Raw genomic sequence first — 19783 nt, 5'->3', positions numbered from 1 at the left:
AAGGAGTACAAGGAGTACAAGGAGTACAAGGAGTACAAGTAGTACAAGGAGTATAGGGCGTACAGGGAGTACAAGGAGTACAAGGAGTGCAAGGAGTACAAGGAGTACAGGGAGTACATGGAGTACAAGGAGTACAGGGAGTACAAGGAGTACAATGAGTACAAGGAGTACATGGAGTACAGGGAGTACAAGGAGTACAGGGAGTACAAGGAGTACAGGGAGTACAAGGAGTACAGGGAGTACAGGGAGTACAGGGAGTACAGGGAGTACAGGGAGTACAGGGAGTACAAGGACTACAAGGAGTACATGGAGTACAAGGAGTGCAAGGAGTACAAGTAGTACAAGGAGTACAGGGCGTACAAGGAGTACATGGAGTACAAGAGGTACAAGGAGTACAAGGAGTACAAGGAGTACAAGGAGTACATGGAGTACAAGGAGTAGAAGGAGTAGAAGGAGTACATGGAGTACAAGGAGTACAAGGAGTACATGGAGTACAAGGAGTACAAGGAATACATGGAGTACAAGGAGTACAGAGAGTACAAGGAGTACAGGGAGTACAAGGAGTACAAGCAAAGGCTTTAAAATGCACCATCCACAAAGAGCCCTATAATGACACTCTCCTCGATTCACCCACTCTGAGGTCGTATTTTACAACAAAAAGATGGATTTTTACAGCAACAGAACGCAAACTATTTGACGCAAAGAATGCTTACTCCATTCCCTGTGCTGTTTGTCTTGCAATGTCCAACAACTGTAGAACTTCAAATCTACTTTCTGTGACATGAAGATGACGGTATAAACTTGAGCCTTCACACCATTGTGTCACAATCGCTAGTTCTGGTTTGGCCATACAGCCCATAAATAACAGAATGTTGACGTGTCGCGTTTTTCTGCAGAACAAAGTGAGTATCTGATAGGACCACAATAACCATAAGCCATGATCAGAAAAGATAAGACAATTTACTGTGCTTCATGAGAGAAGGAAAAAAAGAGCATTTGAGGGGAATACAAGGAAAACTAATTCAAAAAGGATACAACAATAAATTTCCATGAGTGTACTTCACATCCACCGACATTTTGTCTTTAACCTTAATTAGGATTTTACTCACGGTTAAAGCATTATACTCCAAACCTGAAAAAGCCTGAATATCATTCGAAAAATCCTTTTGTTGAGTCAAAAACAACTGGCTAAATAATACATATTTGAGGACTTGATTAATCGGTATTGATTAACACTGTCTAACAGGATAGAACAAGCTACATCTCCGTACATACCTTAATACTGCCACCTCGTTCTTAAATCCCTGTAACTGTTGAGGACTTGGTTCTGACACATTTAACGTTTTAATAGCCACTGCCCCTAGAGATTAAAAACAAGGCAATATCATACAAAGCCTATACAAGTATCTGTGAAGTTACTACTGGTCCAATAATAACGATTCTATTGGCTACATCGTGGTTTCAACAGTGTGTGAGTGGTTTGTATGACGTTAGTTAAAGATATAACAGGCGCATTAAGCCCTACCATGCCATGTCCCTCTGTAAACTGTTCCATATGAACCTGATCCTATTCTCGGTCCGCGATGAACTTCACCTTCTGAGATTTCCCAGTCGTCTGTGGAGTTAGTTCGCATGCGTTGCACCTGAAGAGACGAAGTACTGAGTGTTATTTATATTCGGATTTCAAAACAGTAATCACCACTAGCCATCCTCAAACGATGCAATGAACTCTGCAATCAACAAACTATTAGAAATTTAAACAATGTTAAGTAGGTCTATCATGAAAAACACAGTGATAACGACAAAAAAAAACCAAATAAATAAAATAACTTTATTTAATTTTTTTATTTGGAATGCACAGCAAGTTAATCTATGCCAGTTTCGCTCCCCGACTAATCACTGGAAGAGTATCAAGTTTTCATATCTATTTATTCATTTATTCTCCGATACATTAAGTACTTCCGGCACCCACAAATTTTCAATTCTCTAATATCTTTATTCCTTAGTTTATTTCCTTGCTTGTTCATTTACTCGAATATTCTTTCTTTTTTTTTTTTTCTTGCATATGGACACCTCTACTGTTGACTTTCAACCCCGGATACTTCCGAATGACAAAGACAAAAAAGGGTCCCAGAGGACTATCAGGAAAACCTGATAAAATTTGAGGAAAGAAAGAAGGGCGGGTGGGTGGGTGGGTGGGTAACTCTTTCCTGAGCTAGCAACCTATTCGCAGGAGTAGTAGTAGTATCACAAGTCACTCCGTGTCATTAAAACCAGGATAGACTTCAGAAATATTGGCCATCCTGAAAGCTGACTGACCCTTATCTTCCTTATACAGTCTTCTTGAGTAATGATTAGAAAACTCACTGATTTCTTGGGTTTCTGAGGACTGGACGGTGAGTGGCACAGGACAGTGCCATTTAGTACAGACTTCACAATAGGGTTCTCTATCTTGTTTGTATGCTCATTGTTTGGCACAAGGGAGTTGTTGTCAAACAATCTTGGATTGGCATTACCAACGCTTGAAGTTCGGCTGTGTCTCCTCTGCAGTAATTTGCTGGCTTCTACAGCTGCAGAGATATTATTCAAAGTTTATAAATTACCACAACGATAAATAGCATTCTTCAAAAAGCTAGGCACGGGATGAGATTTAACAAACAACTGAAAAGAAAACAAATGAATAAAGGCTGATAGTTTCTAAAGAATCTGTTTGGGGCTGCGTCGGTGGGGGTAACGAAATAATTTGGATATATCAACAAAGTTGAAATGGTAAATTGGCCACCGTAACGATTACAAAAGCTGACGTTTCGAGCGTTAGCCCTTCGTCGGAGCGAATAGAGAAATTGTGGGTTGTGTGTGCTTTTAAAGGCAGAAAATGGAGCTACGTTATTGGGGGGTACATGGCAACGAGAAAAACACAAATAAATTAGTGGAACGAAAAGCGTTCGTTGATCCCTGTGGGATTTAGACTGCCAAAAGAAAAACAACTGGCTTGTAAATAAAAGAAAACAACTGGCTTGTAAATAAAAGAAAACAACTAGCGTGTAAATAAAAGAGCAAGAATGATTGACAAAGCTTTTTAGCACATTTGAAAAACAGCCACAAGACAAACTGGACAACTGTTAACAGAATAGCTCATGGGCAGTGTTCAATCCAAGTAGCTCTTTGGCTCCCTATTTGCTCAAACCATAACACAATATTCTTACTTGATACTGTTGGTGTACTTTCCTTGCCGAATGTGGGAACAAATGGTCCGCATCGATCCTTTAGAAGAAAGATATGACTTCAATTTGACCAAAACATCGAACAAACAAACTATTCTTACAGTTTGTTAAAATCTGGTAATTGAGGCAACTATTGACTTAGAGGGAGCTGTATGTTTTGCAATACGGTGTCAAAATCATTTTCACCACCATCTTCAATGTTTAACATACAGCTTGCATGCAAGACTGTGGTCAGCTGCAATTTGTTAAAATTAATATGTTGGAGACTACATATATACATGCACCACCACATAAGCCCCTTTTTGATTCATTTCCTATTAATTATCACACTTCCATTCAATAATAATTTAGATCTAACTATACTATGTGTGGCAAAAGCAGCTGACGTGTCTTTTTGCTAGGTTGTCAACAATCCTCCATTCAACATGATAAACAGCAATCTAGTAATTCATTTCTAATAAGTCAACTAGTGAATTTGAATGTATGAAATTCAGATATGTGTACTGCAGTTTCATGAAATGTATGAAGGCAATCCTTGCAATAATGAATCCCACTTACGAAGTGGTGGAAATAAGGCCTGAAAAAAATTCAGGCCAGTAAGGGATTTGAACCCATGACCTCTGCGATATCAGTGCAGAGCTCTACTAACTGCACTAACAAGCCAACTGGGAGCTAATTTCACCTGCTTTTCCCCCCAATAATTTTGCAAGAAACTGCTGACCACTTTGCGACACAAGGCAACAATAAAATTGAGGAGAGTGGGAAATAAATGAAAGTCATGGGAAAAAATTAAAAAAAGGTAAAAGAGCTTGCCAAAACTTTTGCCACTGATTGTAGTTTCTTATATCAAGCAGTATTCCATACCTCAACTAAAGGACCATTTCCACTGATGATTCTACATCTGTAAACATCCGGAGCAGATATTGAACGCTCTCTTGATTTAGAAAATACTTCAATTGCTGCCATGTCCAACTCACTGTCATCTGGGCTGAAGAAGTCAAACTGTTTCTCTGAGAGTAACCTAAAATGTGAAAACAGGAAATTTACTAGAGTACATGTACCTACTGCTCACTTCAGTAGAACCCATCTAACTCAAACTCTTTTAACTTAAAGCACCCAGTAACTCAAACAAGATCCACTTTCCCTTGACCAATTTTTTCTGTCATTTGTTGTTAACTAAATCCATTTTTCGTTTCCATTGGGAGTTTAAGTTAGCAGGGCTCTACTGTACTATCCACAATAGAGATTTATTTTGAGGCGTGCCATAGTTTTAGTAGAACAGCAATGTCTGATAAAAATATAATAAAATAAAGGCATTGATGATGACCAGTGCAACTTAGTAGAATACTGTGATAAATAAAAAAATAATGACAATTTCCCTTGCTCTATAGAACAATGTATGTTTTGTTTCCATTCAATTGGTAAGAAAAACTGTTACTGGTTAGAGGGTTAATAGGAGCAGCGCTAAAGAATGTAGAAAAAGTAAGCCGGAAAATTCTTTCCACAACAAAATCAACTCACAAGACCCTACTTTGGAAGGAAAATAATGTACCATAGCATCTTCAACTTCCTTCTTAATCTGCCAATTGTTGGGCACATCGGGCCCAAGATGCTATACATGTATATGTTGAAGGATGAACCTCATGCAGTAAATACTGTTGTGTTTTCCTAAGAAGCAAAGTTTTTCAGCCTGCTTCCTCTGCATTCTTAAGAGCTGCCTCGGTTACTGGCTTGCACCTTCAGAATAGCACAGGTGAACAGAAGATTACACATGAATCAAGGAAGCAGAAAAAAACACTGATCTATATTTTAGAAACCTACATGTGTATACACATATTGGATATCCATGTGATATAGAGCAGAGAGAGAATAAAATTATAAAGGAAAACCCACATCATTCTCAAACTAACAATTTCAAACTATTCCATTTTTCCATCATCCAATCAAACCAATACATACACATGTCTTCCTCCCTAAGTAAAAACAATCTACAATTACTTCTAGGAACCAATAAGACATAACAAAAAACTTTACTTTGCATTTACTACCATACTAGCCAAGACAACCCCACTTCCCACAAGGACAAGGATAATATTGCATATGCCAGTACTAATAACAATAACAACGAAAATGTCAATGATATTAATAATAATACTAATACTAATAACAATGATAATAATAATAATAATCCTTATAAGCAAGGGTTTCTTAAAACTTTTGACAATAAAAATGAATGGTAAAACACGACGTTTCGACCGTGCTTTGGTCATTGTCAAGTGAATGGAATGAAATACAGTAAATATATGTATATATACGCATACAAATTATGAAAAGTTTTTTGCAGGTGTAAACAAACAATAAAACTACAAAGAAAGTGCTAGTAAAAAGCTAATTAAAAACCTTAGCACGAATTGAATCAGACTGTACATTGAGAGCAGGTCTTAGCTTGTGAATAAAAAACATCTTATAGATGAGACAGTCAAATTTGTTCGTGCACTTCATTAAGGTGCTAAAGTTCTTTGTAAGATCCTTTGGAGTCAAAGAATGTTTGACATTCTTTGACTCCAATGTTTGACATTCTTTGACTCCAAAGGATCTTACAAAGAGCTTTAGCACCTTAATGAAGTGCACGAACAAATTTGATTGTCTCGTCTATGAGATGTTTTTTATTCACAAGCTAAGACCTGCTCTCAATGTACAGTCTGGTTCAATTCGTGCTAAGGTTTTTAATTAGCTTTTTACTAGCACTTTCTTTGTAGTTTTATTGTTTGTTTACACCTGCAAAAAATTTTTTATATTTCGTATGTGTATATTTAACAATTATTCCACGAGCGCGCGTTGGATATGAGATGATAGATAGCCAACGAGGCGCATAGCGCCGAGTTGGCTATAATCATCTCATATCCAACAAGCGCGAGTGGAATAATTGTTTTATTAAAAACACCCCCAAGAAATTATTATTTTGTAAGAAGAAACTGGATTTTTTAGCTCCCTTTTGATTTTGAGCTGACACGTACGCTTACCATATTTGTAGATTATGGTATATTGGCTCATATACCATAATGGCTTAGCCAATAAAAAGTCTTGAATTGCATTATCCAATGATCCCATTTTTAACAAATACATATATTTACTGTATTTCATTCCATTCACTTGACAATGACCAAAGCACAGTCAAAACGTCGTGTTTTACCGTTCACTTTTACCGTCAAAAATAATAATAATAATAATAATAATAATAATAATAATAATAATAATAAGACTTCAGTTAATGAGTGCTCATGTATATAGTTGTTCCTGAAGAGCAGATTAGATGATTTGCCACTGCAGTTCAAAGTCTCTCTTAAAAAACTGATTGCCAAATGTAGACATACAATCTTCAAATACTATTTTGCAATGATTTTTTCTGTATCAAATTTGATTTCACTAATTTACAACTTATAACAACTTAGAATGCATGAGGGTCATAAAATTTGTCCGTCACCCTTGGGTTTTCAAGGTAACCCATCTTCTTTCTGTTGTAGCTGTACTTTTTCCAGACCATTGAACCACAAGTCAGTGATAATACTGGTTTTTACATAGCACTTTTAGCCACACACATCAAAATCACTTAAAAATACCCACTATCACTTCATTTTTGCTTGTAATCCTTTAGTGCTACAGAATTTTCGAAAATTATTTGAGACTAAAGAGGGACACTTAAGAGAGTTTGTCTGAAGTTTAATAACCAGCCATTAAATCAGATGAGGAAAACTGGACACCGGAAGTCTCAAGAACCCAGGCCATTCACCAAAAAAATGCATGGAACACCTAGCAGTTTAAAATTGTTTTCAAACGAAAGGCGTGTTTTTGTCGCTGTTTTGAGTGAATAACTTCTTCAAAATGATCAATCTTTTTGCTATTTTTGCTTCTGAAGATGGTAAGCAGTTGCTTTCTCGCTTATGTAGAAATTATGCGGAAAAATGCCCCAAGGATGCGGAGGATGCGGAAGTAGGCGAATTATGCAGATCCACACCACCGCAATTTGTCAGATGCCCTGTCATAGTAATTGAAAATGCCAGCTATTTAATTTGCAAATGTTTCAGATGCTAAAGATTCCTTGTAAAAAGAAACAGACCCAGGAAAACCTGGAATTAGAATTTGATCAAAACGCAGCAACATCTTGTATACTTAAGGTGATTCCTCAGTGTTGCATTGCGCATCCCGGTGTACTGTGCATAAAAATCACATAATCAAGCAAATAAATGCACACCCACTCCAAACACAATATTATTTTTCAATCAATGGACCAGGTAAAGAGGTACAATAGTCTTTAGCTCTTGCATGAGTGTAGTGTCCTGCATTTTTTTAAGAATAACTTTGGTGTACAATTTATTCCCTTTAAATTGGGGAAAAGAAAATAAAAATTCTTCAAATGAAAAAAAAAACATTGCTTAAAGCATATACCAAGCCTGTTACTCAAGGATGCAAATTATGACCTTAAAAGCAACAGCTTGAGGAACATTTTGAGTTGATGTTGTCTGAAATTGCATGGTTTTACCACAAAAGGATATCAAATTGATCCACACACTCAAGACTTTCTACTTATTAAGTTTTTTTCAAATGTTACTATAAAAACACTTGCTTCCAGCTGCAACAAAATACACCATAAACCGATGAGACAACGCACATTATTAGTGCCAGTACAGGCATAAATGGGGTAAGTTTGGCCCATCATATCTTCTACATAAGCATGTTGACCTATCTTTTTTCTTCTATTTTTAGAAATGGGCATAGCTAGGGAACATTTAAAAGGTAGTTTCAAAAAAATTGTTCAATAACTTTTTTTCTGAGGAATCACCTTAATGAGGTTGATCGGTAGCCTGACAGGGTAAGTAATTTTTACATTCCATCAAATTATCTGTTTGCGTCAGTTTGCTTTTGGTAAACAACCAGACTTCTGCTTCTGTGGCAGTAAGAGAAGCTCTTAAAGTCACTTTTGCATATTTACTTTTGGTTCTGGAGATAAAACTCACTCACAGTGAACGACATGGGCATGTCCTAGTCAAATGCAAAACATTTGGAGCTGGTGGATTTAGGTATATTATCCGTATGTTTATGAATTTTGATTTTCCTGCCATGTTGATGAGCAGTTGCAGCCAGCACAAATTTCTGCCAGTCACTAAGGCTCTTGACTGACTTCAATTCAAAATGATCCTTCATCACAAACTGAACCGTCTCATCATATACATGCATGAGCTGTACATGCACTGTACTAAAGAAAACTATCAACTTGAAAGAAACTGATAATAGTTATATTGGAACTCACCCTACAACAGCTTGCTCACAAAAGGGAGGAACCATTGCTGCACACTTTTGGTGGAATTTGTAACCACAGTTCTGACATCTACCATGAAAGAACCAACATTTGTTTACAAAATTTTCATTGAAAAACAACAGAACCAAATGCCAAAAATATGACCAAAAATGAAAGGAAATGTTTTCTTATCACACAAGTACACCTGTAATGGTGGAGTACACTTGTATCTGCCAAACTACAGAAAGGGTATCCAGGAAACCTTAAGATGCCAAAATGTGTGCTCAAGTAAAGAGCCTGTTGATGAATTAAGCTGAACAACATAAATTGGTTGTTTAACTTTAAGACCTTTGGTGATCGTGCCTTTGCCCGTTCTGGACCTTTTTTGTGGAACGAACTGCCGCTTGAAATTCGAAATAGTCCAAGTGTAACGATTTTTAAGTCAAAGCTTAAGACACATCTATTCAAGCTGGCTTACAGTTTGTTTTGATATTTTGTCGTTTATCATTTTAATATTTGTAGTTAATAATGTTGTAAAGCGCTTTAGAATATTTTATAATTTTAGCGCTTTAGAAATGTAAATTATTATTATTATTATTACCTATATCCAATTAATAGACGCTGTTTACAACTGTCACAGAATGGGAAAGATAGAAATGTTTTCTTGGCCTGCAAAAAATATGCATCATGTTAGTCTTATCCATAAGCAAAACGTCTAATTTTGCCCAAACTAGAAACTATGGTAAATGGATTACCCCACAACCCAAGATATCTTGACTACATGCACATACTACAAAAAGCATTACATAATTATTACAGAGCTAAAATTTCCCATAACACTTATTTAGTTAGTAACCACCAATTACTATTGGCAGGAAAATATGCATTTTTAAGGTGTGTCACCAAATTACATGTTTAAAATATGTGAAGGTGTAGTCTGATCGTCCGAGTGAGTGTTGTGCTGAGAAGGACTGTTGTCGGTGGTAGTGACTGACGTTTCGACAACCTGTGCGGAAGTCATGATCAGAGTCAAGTGAATGATTGTTGTCAGTAGAATGTTGTTACTCCAGTTTGTGTAAAAATTAATGATCATTTTACACGAACTGGAATAAGAACATGATCATCATTTAACATGATCATCATTTAACATGATCATCATTTTACTTGATCATCATTTTACACGAACTGGAATAAGAACATTCTACTGACAACAATCATTCACTTGACTCTGATGATGACTTCCACACAGGTTGTCGAAACGTCAGTCACTACCACCAACAAAAGTCCTTCTCAGGACTACACTGACCCAGACGATCAGACTACACCTTCACATGTTACCCCTGGGTTCAAGCCATTTACTGCATGTTTAAAATAAAAAGAAAATAAATTAATGGACAAAGTTTTTAAGACTTACAAAACTGTGGTTAAACTGGCCAGTAATTGGAAGATCATCAATTCTCTCAACTGATAGCTGCAAAGACAATTAACATAGTTTGTCAGGGGCATGTATTAGAAATTTTAGGAATGATCATACTTTCCCAAGCCCTCCAATTTTATGAAGAAAAGTACTAGCAACAACGCTGAGAAAGAAATCCTTCCGGAATCTTCAAAAATCTTTGAGCTTCTTTAGATATAACTGAGTTAGAAAAAAACATTTAGAAAAAAAAAGCCCTGGCTCACCCATGAAAATGATCCTAACATTTTGACTCAAAGCAGCTGGGTTATTGTAACAGCCACTTCTCCACAAACAATCGTGTAGAATTAAATGATGGATGTTAAAGCTGCTAATTTTTTTTAAGTGGAATTCATGAGACTTCCCCTTCACGTGGATATAAAGGGAAACTAGAGTTTTCTAAGAGATTATTTATGAAAAATTCGTGAAAATATTTACTCTTGGAATTACCTCCTCTCCTTCAATGAAGTTGGACAGTTCAGTGTCCCAGCTGATTATATCCCTGCACACACAACATATTCACAGTATCATTTTACAAGTTCTAATCTTAATCAAAAACTTATCAGCCCTTTCATTGGAAACTGTTAGGTGGCCCTGTTTAAGTCATTTTACTGTAATTGGAACCAACATTAATGGTGACCATATCAAAATTTGACATCAAGTAAAAATGCATCACTAGTTGAATTTTTCATCAGCCAACAACTTGGGTCTCATAATTCCCTTTTCATTCACTGTGCACCAACAGCAAAGAAATGAGCCACAATGGTACCTCCCCCCACAAAATAGTTGCCAGATTCTCTTACTGACGGTGCTACGATTTCTAAAACTTGGTAACTTCTTTGAGTAAAAAAACATGATGTAACAGAGGAAATAAAAGTCCCAGAAGCAAACTTAAAATTACAGTACACCACACCATAACTGATGTAGAAAATACAGTGTTGCTGAAATGAAAGTTAACATTCCCTCAAGAGTTTACCCTTGAATTTCAAACATTTATTCTTTATTCTCAAAAATCTTACAGATTAAGGATGAGAGATGAGTTTCGGGACATCTGAGAATTTGTAAGAAAATCAAGTGGAGTCTTGAGACTTTCAGGACAAGAAACCCAAAGGACTTAACACATAACTTGATACAAAAATTGTTTCTTTCAAACATTTTAAATGGCATATAACTGTACAGTTACTGTAATATATTTACATTCAAATGACCAAAGACCAAAACTTATCCTTCTATTTAAAACTGTGTTTTTAAAATGTCATTTGGTAAAAGAAATTGTTTTTATTTCACATCTGAGGTATTTCAGGACTAGTACATTCCTCATAAAATGAATCCTGTCCAAAATTATGAACATGTCTGTTGTCTAGCTTAGTATGTGAATTTACTGCACTAAAGAGTTCATTTCAAATCTCCTACTTGTTTTAAATTACTTCACTAAGTATATTACAAAAAAAATCAACATCTCTTGAGTTGGCTTGTCTTTCCATGGTTTGAATGAGAGCCTCGAGGAATAATACCCATGTAGGTCTGTGAGACTTTCTGTCTTTCAAAAAAAAAGTTTTGGAGACATCAGACAATGGCATTACGCCAGCTAGCAACTAATCAATGTTTGTCTTCAAGATTAGTAAGAAATTATTACAACAAAAAGGTCTCCTTTCTAAAAGATGGGAGAAATGAGCTTACCAGGTGCAGGAAATATATTTCTGGCTCTTTTGCCCCTGAACACAACCCATTGCATAATTGATCTCAGCAGTTGTTACTCTCTACCAGTTTGACTTAACTGAGTTGTGTTACTTGTCCCAATTTTCATCACATGATTCAAATATTCAGGTACAGTTCAAAATTTTTTGGTTCGTCTGATGAGTAGCAAACACTGGTTTCAGATGGAGCACATTTTACAGAGGACCTGTACACATAAACTTTTCACCAACTCTATCTTTCTTTACGTTGTAAGTGGCAGTGAGTCTTGACAGTAAGACAAAGACTATGTTCCATGCCAAAGAGGAGACAAAATGTTTATGGTCCTACTGGGTAAGTTCAATAATTCTAACTTTGAGCGTAATGGATATGAAAGCATTTTCTGTCTGTTATTAGCTACATGGGAAGCCACTTGAGTCTAGTGGAAAAATGGAAATTGTTTTCATACTTTATGATCAAGTTATACGATAAGAAGGCAGAACATCAAGCACTTTGTCTATCATTAATATTTTGCATTCAAGAGTTAAGCTGCATCCTTTACATCAGCATCCTCTAAACATTTTGTTTTCTAAAATTGTATCTAAACATTCACAACTCAAGCCTCCGATCTCAAAACTTTTGGGTAACAAGGATAAGTTTCAAGTCAAGATTATTAACTGACATTTCAGCTGTACTGTAGTAAGGGTCAGTGCTTTACAAGCTGATAAATGACAAGGTCACTGGTGGTGTACGTGCATAACATCACAACTCACCTGGTTTGAAAATTACATATTAAACAAGTCTCTGGTGCTAGACCTCTTGTTCTCATTCCTTTATCTAATGCTTCTCTCAACGTCACATCTGGTTTACACTTAACCTTAGAAAAAGAAAAGAAAAAAAAATAATAATAATGTGGAAAAATCTACAAAACACAGGTGGGCAATTTTTTTTTTCTTCATAGTGCTATAAAATGAACATCTGAAAATCAGAATCGCTAACCAAAAATCCAAGTTTCGTGAGGCACTGTTTGACTTTATACTGTGTTATTTGGAGCCAGACTAAAAGGCCACCTGGTGGCCAGAGTAGGGGGCCAAAAAAACAACTCAATCTGCATCAAGTCCATTAAAAAAGAACATTTGGTAAACCACTTCTGTGACCATACTGTCATTAAAGGGCAACCAAGAGGGCAAGCATTTTTGTGTGATGACACGCACTGGGTGTGTTTTTGCATAGCATGGGTGGGAATCGCACAAGCATCAAGTATGCACAATGTTACAAGTACAATGCACGTGAGAAATACTGTAGCTCTCAAAATGTTAAATAGAGAGTGCGCATAGATTTCTATAGTCTTTCCAAAGAGAAATTTTGAACACCAGCCAAAGAAAATATGCTTTTACCCAGAATTCCATTTTGTAACAAATCTGAGGAAAAATTGCTAAAATTTTCAAGCAAACTTTTGCTCTAAATCTAATTATAATAGAGCAATGAACAAAAACATATACTTTGTTCATACTTTTACACAAAACTGCATGTGTTACAGCATGTTGTCCTTCAGCTGTTGCAAAATCATGTTCAAAACTGCAGTTTTCCCCTTAACAATGCAGGGAAATCCCTTCCAATGGGTCAGTTTGTTTTCTTTGACTTCTCCTAACTAATCAAGGGTATAGGTCATTATATTGATGCAAAAAAGAAAACTTCCAAGACAAAATAAAGTTTCCTATGACCACTTTCAACAAGAGTTAGAGTCTTTCTTCCCCATACCAATAAATTACTTACTGTCTGGGCACCAACTACCTGGAAGTTGATTATTTTATGAATATTACAGGCCAAATAAACTCCCTGTCCCCTGTTACCAAAACATGCTGATACATTGAGTTGTGAATGAGTTAAAAGTAATTCTTGATGTACATGTAATGTATGTTCTCAAGTTGAACATTACTAGTATGTCCATCTATTAATCCATTTAAAATAGGCTTTAAAACAGGTCTCCCATCATGTAATCTTCTCTAGTCCCTTGTACAAAATCCTAGGTTCCTTCTGCATAATTTTCAAATTCAGGCTTTACTGAGTCCAATATTCAATGCAAAATAAGGGATCTTACTTTGATTTGCATTTACCAGTATTTTGATAAGCATTTCCCCCCCTTCACCTCACAAGGGGAAGAAATCTAGTTTGTATTCTGTTGCACATAATACATTTTAGTTATTTAGTTCTCAATATGTTAAAACTCCAAAGACAGAAAACATATGGTAAAATCTAAGCATTGTCAGAGAAAAGCAAAGGCAAAACAAATATATACACACTCGTACACCATAAATTTATACCATGACAAGGTCTATGTTAACTCTGATCTGGATTTGAATCACCTGATTTTGCTAAACAATGCTGTGGATTGGCAAACTTTCATAACCCTTGTCACCCTCAACAGATACAGGTAGTTTGCTATATCCAGCCATAATTGTTCAGAAACACTGTGCACATTTTAGAAATATACCTACCACAGTGTATTGATGATTGGGGAGACGTACTCTTATGTGGGCACGGAGGGGAGGTGAAAATGGGTGATCGCTTCCAGTAAAACTACTTCTTGAGCTTGGTATCGGAGATGTAGCACCAGATGAAGATGGGGTTGTACTGTGAGGGCTGGGTTCTGCAGATGAGGTCGAGCATGTTGCTGTTCTTCTCTCTAGTAGGACCTTTTCTCTAGTTGTTAACTCAGTAAGTCTTTTCTGTAAGTCCACATATTCCTGAGTAAATAAACCAAACACCAATTTCAAATAATCTGGTAAGTTAAGAGAGTCAGGAAATTAATTGGCAGCACACCAGGATCTTAACATTGGTAAACCTCAGACTAGTAATAGACTTAGCAAAATGGTGATCCAAGTTGTAATTGGTTTTATGCTTTTAATCTACGTACGTACTTGTAAATCAGAAAACAAGCAAAGAAACAAATTTCATCGCTTAGGAGCAGAAAATCCATTTAACAAAAACATTCTGTTACGAACGCAAATTTACGCTCGCGCAAGATCATCGTATAGATAAGCCATTGGCGACTAAGAAGAGAATACTGGCCGGCTAATTACCTTTTATCACTAGAATTGATTATGAACTCAAATCGACATAAACAGATTCAGCCATTTCTCACGTCCGCATGATCGCTTCGAAAACGGAATTTTACCGTATTGTCACTTCCTTGGCACCAAAACATCAGAGAAACAATGAAAGGTATATTAAAAGAATTGAGACCAAAGCATTTCGCATAATATTATAAGACGTACAATGTTGAAGACATCACGAAAACAATGCGAACAATACCAATGTTGATGATCAAAATCGAAATGCACAAATTTTTTCGAGAAGCTCTCATCAGCTCCCATCAAAAGGTGATATACTGTAACTGCAACCAGTAAAATTTTCAAAGAGGTAACACACCAAGAAATCAAAATTGAACTGTTTGTCAATCAGAACTAGTAAACAACGACACATCGACGATCTCTTGCTCGAGCAGTGAACTTGATTTCTCGTTCGACTTTGCCGAATATTATGATCAGCATTTCTAAACATATGTGCAATCAGCCTAACGGATGGTAGAAATTTCAAAATCTTATCGCCCATCAAGTTTACAATGCGTCAAAAAGCAATGATTTCATTTCCCGTAAATAAATACAAATAAGATTGCAGGCTACTGCGTCTTGTATGTGACCCACGTACCAAGCAAAACAACATCAATCGAGCAAAGAAATAACTTGTAAATAAAAATTAAATGATTTCGTAGAATAGTAAGGTAGCAGAAGGGAAAAAAACTTAAATTATGTGTATTAATTCATCGCTTGCAATTTGAATTTCTCGTGGCCGAGATTTCGATTCATATCCTTGCTGACAAATTAAGAAAATACTGCAAAACGTTTTATTTTTAACATAAAATGCAAATACGCTTAAAGAATAACATTTTCCATGTTGAATACGGTTGCCACAGCTAAAACCATTTCGGAGACGTTTTTCTGTCTGTGCTTTGTAGACAAATTTCTTCTTATTTCCTGCGTGCAACCCAGCGAAAATTGTCACCCAGTGAAAATTGTCACCCACCTCCAAGAAAATCGAGGGAGGGTGCTGGACGTTGATTACTTGTCCTTCTATCTTGTGTAGATTTTCCTTCGTAAGCTTGATCACCTTTTGTAAACTATTAACCTGCAAAGGATTTGGAAAGATCGAATGTTAGTTAGATTGCTTTCGTCGATTAACAATTAGCTATTTCCACTTATGCACCATACCACCAAAACAAAACAACATTTGCTCGCAAGCTCTGCACGAAAACCCAAATCGACCACGAAAAAGCTGCAGACAAGCTCGCTAAAGCTTTGCAGTCTTCTCTTTAAAATCGGAAAAAGTTCAGAAATTACCTCCACCTCGTGATTCGTGCAATCTTCATCGAATTCAGCAAAATCTAGCGTGTGTTGAGAGTCCACAACCGCCATGATAATTTCTTTTCAGGTAAATGATTCATGTCACGTGATAGGAACCTTAGAGCTCATACTGGCACGATCCTAAAGAACTCTGGGAAGAGTTTTAGACGGTAGTCGTGGTTACGATAGAGGTTGTTATAAAACCGTAAAATTAATCCATTCCCTGTTCACGATAATTATTTTGTTTGAATTAAAGATAAGAAGTCGGCTAAAAAATCCTCCATGACTCTCGTAAACTTCTTACATTTCAGTGACCATTTTATCAAAGATTTCTTGCGTTCAAGAGGTGTAAACGTGTAGTGCTTGAAAGGGGTGACATAGTCCTCTCTGAACGCAAAAATTATTAATAGAACCCTTAGATTTTTCATCGACCTAAATATGTGCGTGTTTTAAAGAGGTAAATAATTGAAACTCTCTTTAAAATAATTTTAAAAGGGAAATGAACACATAAAAAGAATATCGCGTTGTTTGCATATTCGCTGGGCCATTCGACAGCTTGACAAGCAGTCATCATTTTAATAATCCTTTACTCCTTACATATTTTCCTCCTTTTCTCTCCACCATGTTTCTAGTAGAAGACTCATAAAAACACTGATAAATGTGGGTATTTTGGTTTATCTATAGAGAGTATTATCGAATATTGTATCATCAGATCGAAGATGTCACAAGTTTTGTTTGCCTCGCTATCATTTAAGAGAACTCAAAATAATTGCGGTTTTTTTTTCTCGTGAACAATTGAAATCGGCTACAATCTTCAAGTTTGTTGCATCTTAGGAATCTTTTGTCTTCCCACACTGCATTAGTTTGGATATCATCTGCTGAGCCACGGAAACCAACGCTACTCAAACAATCAGGATTGTCTGCATTTAGTCAAGAATATTTTTGACACCATCGAAATCATTTCAACTACAACTTTTTTTTAAATATACCGCTTGAAAACCATGACACAACAGCATTTGGAGTGAAAAAGAAGCAATAATTGAAAAAACGTAACCACAATCTCTCCATCGTTGAGTTGCTATGGAAACTATATGTCAATTCAAGTTCTAGCTTCTTCAAGAACAAATATTTACTTAAACTAAAAGCTTTTTTGTTCACAAGTTAGATGCACAACTGCGGAAAGAAATATCAACCATTATAAAGGAGCTTTAAGGCTGGCAAGGGGCTAGAATTAAAAAGTATGTTAGAAGTATGCCAATGCTGAATTAGAAACATACCCTCGTCGTGAGTGTAAATAATCATCACAGTGAGTGTAAAAAAAATCATCACATCTTACTACTGTCTGATGTGAACAGTCACTCGTTAACAGTATCTGTTTGTCAAATTATACCCCGCGGAAAATGTTTTCTCTCTTTGTATTCTAGTAAAAAGTGAGTTAAACACTTTTGACCGATGATAAATTCGTAGACCCAATTTTGAATTCATCAATACTAACCATCAATCTTAGGACCTGGGAAAAATAATATTCAAGTTAGAAAATTCAACTAATTAAGATTAAGCGTCAATCCAGACATCACAGGTGTAAAAAAAAATTGTGATTAGTAACCTTTTGACATTTGAAAAAGTATCTCTATGATGAATTCGTTGGTCGTGATCGACTCATACCCATCAAAAGTATAGAATTTAAAATTCCCACTATTACAGGAAGTGCGAATTTCCTCTTTATCTAATGAACTTTTTTGTTCAGAGTGACATCTCGCGGAAATGAACGATCCTCGACATCGGTTACTCTAAGTAAATAAAACTGAGCAAAAGTGTTTCATGAAATTGCCTGATTGACTGTAATGCCGAACGGAATTCTTACTAAGGAAAAATCGCGGGGCCTGAGGACAAAAAATGATTTAGCACCATAACCACGCACCACGTAAATCTCAGATGAACTGCCGGTTAAGCCGGACATTTAACGAACGTAATCGAATTGCACCAAGTCGAGAAAACGAATGAAAAACTTTGAACCAACGGTTAGAAACATCCGCTCTTTATGGGCCTATATTGGGAGTAAGACTATTATCTCCCGCGTTGTAAGGGTTTGAAGCCCACGTAATTTCTATTTATCGTCACACATGCAACGTGTATTACCATGTTCGTTCCCAGGGATGCTCGTTTTAGTCCCCATAGACCCTGACAACAGAGTGGTCAAACGTCTGCGCATGTGCCGACGTTAAAACGAGGCAGACGAACGATGGTCTTACAGGATGAACAACCAAACAAACATTTAATTAAACTTTTAAAATTGTACCACTTGTTCAGTGAAGCCCAAAAGAAAATGAAAATAAACAGTTACCGTGTTTGAATAAACTTTGCTGGTTCGTGAAAAGTCTCAAGTATAACTTTTTTTTACCTTTTACTGATTTATGAGCATTTCAACACTTTTTCAGCCTGCACATCGGTACGTGGTTCCTTATGTTTTCCGTTTTCGTGCAGCAAACTAGCGGGCAACTGCCAAATTGAGCCATTTGCGTATGAACACAGTTTTGAATCTTAACAAGACCGATCCGTCAGCCCAAACGGATAACGTAGAAACAGAAGGGAGGAGAAAAGAAGGAAAAGAAATCCGGAATGGTTAATTAATTCTGGTCTTTTGACAGACCTCCTGACCTTCGCAAGACGCTAATTACGACACTGACGTAATCGAGATTAAGCTACCTCCTTTTCGACAAAGCTGACCGATCGAACTTGTAAGACATCTCAGCTCTGAGAGCTATCAGAATAAGATTTTGAAGGACGAACTGGCTCAGCCAATCAGTATTCAATCCCAAAAGTTTTGCAGAGCCGAACATTGCGGACGTTCCTGCACGTGGAACTGAAAACACACGAGAGATCTCAAATCGGAGCCCACATTAAGCAAACAAAAAGGCCCTTCGCATTCCATCTACATTTGCAAGGATTAATAAATGCTCCGCCAGAAAATTATCAGATTCTGCCTGGCCACGACTGGTATATTGAAAGCAGTTTTTTGGTTGCCCAGAGAAATACTGACGTGTTAATGCCCTATCTCTTTATTCTTACTAGAGAAACGACGGTTCCACACAACCGTTATTCTTCGCTCGATCTATGAGCCAAATAAAGGTATAAATATTGCAATCAGACAAAACAGTTTGTAAAGGGGAACTTACAAAATATTGAGCCATTTTTTTTTTTATGTTTCCTAAGGGAAAGGACTGAAATCTTAATGCTGGCCAAAGAAATGCTCTTCTCTAGTCGCTCGTAAAGGTTTGTCCAGTTTTCATACTTCAATTTACTTTTCAGTGCAAGCAGTGTTTTCACTCTTAGCAATGTTTTCCATCTCTAACCATGAGAATAGAAACAACAAGTAGTATAGTGTCATATGTTTACCTACATTACGCTTTGTTTCCTTATTATGTCTTGCATTCTGATTCTTGTAATAAAGCAAACAAGTTGTTCAGCAATGCACTTGCGATTAATGGAATATTTTTTCATCTAACAAGCTCCAAACAGGTTTCAGGGACCAAAATACAACACTTATACTTACCTCTGTACTAGGCGTGGCAAATAAACACGCACTGTATGGACCATGCAGATTTAACATCCCGCTTTCGATGACTTCTAATCTACGGACCATATTAGAGGGGCTGCTTCTTGTGTTGATATGAAAACAAATAATCTCGTCCCCTCTCATCCCGTAGAACACAGTCATCTGGAAATTTAAAAT

At 36.5% G+C, this 19783-nt stretch overlaps 1 protein-coding gene across 5 annotated transcripts in view; it reads right to left on the bottom strand.

The window, feature by feature from the left end:
- The window catches only part of LOC111334882 (serine/threonine-protein kinase A-Raf), a 24147-nt gene extending 4364 nt beyond the window's left edge, over positions 1-19783 (bottom strand). Inside the window, exons 1-15 of one of the 5 annotated variants that reach the window (XM_088732428.1) lie at positions 19604-19768; positions 15734-15835; positions 14146-14394; positions 12421-12524; positions 10424-10475; positions 9935-9991; positions 9122-9189; positions 8533-8610; positions 5135-5197; positions 4089-4245; positions 3207-3264; positions 2368-2570; positions 1526-1643; positions 1276-1360; positions 714-890 (exon numbers count right to left, since the gene is read on the bottom strand). In XM_088732428.1, coding sequence (XP_088588554.1) covers positions 714-890; positions 1276-1360; positions 1526-1643; positions 2368-2570; positions 3207-3264; positions 4089-4245; positions 5135-5197; positions 8533-8610; positions 9122-9189; positions 9935-9991; positions 10424-10475; positions 12421-12524; positions 14146-14394; positions 15734-15835; positions 19604-19768 — 1736 coding nt within the window. Of the gene's footprint in view, positions 1-713; positions 891-1275; positions 1361-1525; positions 1644-2367; positions 2571-3206; positions 3265-4088; positions 4246-5134; positions 5198-8532; positions 8611-9121; positions 9190-9934; positions 9992-10423; positions 10476-12420; positions 12525-14145; positions 14395-15733; positions 15836-16047; positions 16187-19603 lie in introns of those variants that run through there. The other 4 variants (XM_088732429.1, XM_088732430.1, XM_088732427.1 and 1 more) reach the window with 4 other exon arrangements.

Source organism: Stylophora pistillata, chromosome 9, assembly GCF_964205215.1.
Source record: "Stylophora pistillata chromosome 9, jaStyPist1.2, whole genome shotgun sequence".
NCBI lineage: Eukaryota > Metazoa > Cnidaria > Anthozoa > Scleractinia > Pocilloporidae > Stylophora > Stylophora pistillata.
Note: the sequence above shows the minus strand (reverse complement) of the source record. Positions and strands in the feature narration are given on the sequence as shown.